The sequence below is a fragment of the Chanodichthys erythropterus genome, chromosome 18 (genome assembly GCF_024489055.1).
Source record: "Chanodichthys erythropterus isolate Z2021 chromosome 18, ASM2448905v1, whole genome shotgun sequence".
Classification (NCBI taxonomy): domain Eukaryota; kingdom Metazoa; phylum Chordata; class Actinopteri; order Cypriniformes; family Xenocyprididae; genus Chanodichthys; species Chanodichthys erythropterus.
The window spans coordinates 38,743,092-38,745,591 of record NC_090238.1 but is presented as its reverse complement, the minus strand read 5'-3'; the positions used below and the strand labels follow the sequence as shown (position 1 = coordinate 38,745,591).

Sequence of the window (2,500 nt, the reverse complement as noted above, 5' to 3'; positions counted from 1 at the left end):
TGTAGATTTGAGCAGGAAGTGAGACTGAAATTACTGACGACTCATTTCAGGCAGTTCAGAATCACTTCTTTCTTTTAGGAGACAAAAACTCTATTTATCTTTGAATATTTGATCTTGTGCTGAAAAACTTAAGATAACTAATTTAAATTAGTTTAAAATAAATACAAAAATAAAGCTGAACTAAAAATAAATTAGCCTAAATATTAATATAAAAAACTACTAAAAATTACAAAAGCACATAACAAAATTACTAAACTTAAATGAAAACTGAAAATATACAAATAAAAGCTGATTCAAAATATTAACACTATAACTGTACACTGACACAAACCAGGGTATTAATAGTTAATTATAACTGAAATAAAAGTTCATTAAAACTCCATAGATATATTTAAAAAAAAATAAATAAATACTAAAAACACACAACAAAATTACTAAAACTAACTAAAATGAAAATGAAAAATGAAAATATAAAATAAAAGCCAATGTAAAATATTAATAAGAAGTATAAATAAATAACATTAAAATAACTGACACAAACCATGGTTATTATAGTTAACTAAAAATAAAGCTGGAATAAAAATTAATAAAAAATTCAGACTTTATATATTATTTAAAATGTATATTATATACATGTACATATTTATTAATATAAATATTTATTTATTAACATTTATATTACATATATATTATATATATTTATATCATTATTTTATGTATATATATAGTTATACGTTTATATATATTATTTTTATTTAAAATATGTATTATATACATGAACATATATATATATATATATATATATATATTTCATTTTTCTTTTTAATTTTAGTTAAAGTTTTAGTGCTTTTGTTGTGTTTTAGTATTTTAAAAAGATATATCTATGCAGTTTTTATGAATTTTTATTTCAGTTATAATTAACTATTAATACCCTGGTTTGTGCCAATTTAAAATATTAATAAGAAGTATAAATAAATAACACTAAAATAACTGACACAAACCAGGGTTATTATAGTTATAATAGTTATAAAAATAAAAATTAATAAAAAAATGCATAGACATTTTTTTTTTACATTGTTAAAACAACAATGTTACCAAAACTTTAACAAAAATTAAAATGAAAAATATAAAATTAAAACTAATTCTAAATATTATTAAAAAATATATATAATAATACTCTCTCAATGATCCCACTGACACAAACACACACTACATCCACTCTGCAGTGTTATGGATACTCAGTGGAGGAAAAGAGTGCAGTAAACAGGAAGAGAGGGGTTGCCCTAGTTAACTCGTGTCTTTGGGGTCACACAACTAGTCTACAGTCAGGAAACAGTCCGGCCAAAACAAACATGGCACAAGGAAAAGGCTTTTGTGTAAACGAGCACTGAAGCGAGACATAATGTCATAGTCCAGCATGAGCCAGCCTACTGTACGCTTTCATTGTGCTGCGGACGCCATTGTGATCCTGAAAAACACTCTCATGATCCGACTGCAGACTCACCATCATGTGTTCCTGGTAGAACTGATCTCCAATCAGCTGGAGCTTCTGCCCGATGAGGGTTTCGACGCTGTGCGCAGGCCGTGGCGCGGGCGGATCCATCGGCTGCACGTTCTCCCGCCGCGCGACGTCTGGAGGCTGAGAGCGGCTGGGCGGCGCTAGTAGAAGCAATCCTGCGTTACCTGTTCAGAGAAACCCAGGATAATACACATGACTCATTAGGCACAAAGTCACCATGAAATCAAAACGGACACTTCTTGTATTTTCCTGAAATATTGCATTGTTTATTATAATCCTGAATCAGAATATCTTCTCTGATGATGAGGGTGGGGCAACCTGTCACTCACATGAGATCCACCAATAGCAAACCACAACCATCCAATCAATTCCCACAGACAAAATCAAGCCCCGCCCTACATTTGTTCTTGTTTGCGAAGCATTTCACTCAGATATACGGCACAATAGAGAGGAAAAGACTAGGAAACTTCCCTTTCAGGCCGACTTTAAATGTGAAATGTGTAATTTCTGAACCTCTAGTGGCACCAAATGGAATTGCATGAAAATGATGCAATTTTCCAAACACTTCCACATGTTGAGTCGCTCAAACGAACATATCAGTGTTATAAAAGAGTCACAGTTCGGCAGTTTCGGCAACTGAAAATATATTTTTTAAATAAAGAGACAGCAAAAAAATACACTTTTGGTTTCATGGTTTTTGGAGGGTCGAAAACATTGAACAAATCAGTGATGTTTAATTAGTGCTTTTCACACACAGTCATGTTTTGACTATTTCGTGGATGAAGCTACAACATGCCCCCCTCACACACAGATGACAATATCGATTTCATCTTTATTTTGATGATTCGACATCTTTAAATCTGAAATGTGTAATTTCTGAACCTCTAGTGGCACCAAATGGAATGGCAAAAATGATGTCTGTTTTCGAACAAGTGTTATGAAAGCGTGACATTTGGTGATGCACCAAAATTTCGGCAACTG

At 31.4% G+C, this 2,500-nt stretch overlaps 1 protein-coding gene across 2 annotated transcripts in view; it reads right to left on the bottom strand.

The window, feature by feature from the left end:
• bmf1 (BCL2 modifying factor 1) overlaps positions 1-2,500 on the bottom strand; it is a 40,184-nt gene that overhangs the window by 31,709 nt on the left and 5,975 nt on the right. For both annotated transcript variants that reach the window (XM_067367561.1, XM_067367562.1), the window contains exon 3: positions 1,505-1,683. In XM_067367561.1, coding sequence (XP_067223662.1) covers positions 1,505-1,683 — 179 coding nt within the window. The remainder of the gene's footprint in view (positions 1-1,504; positions 1,684-2,500) is intronic.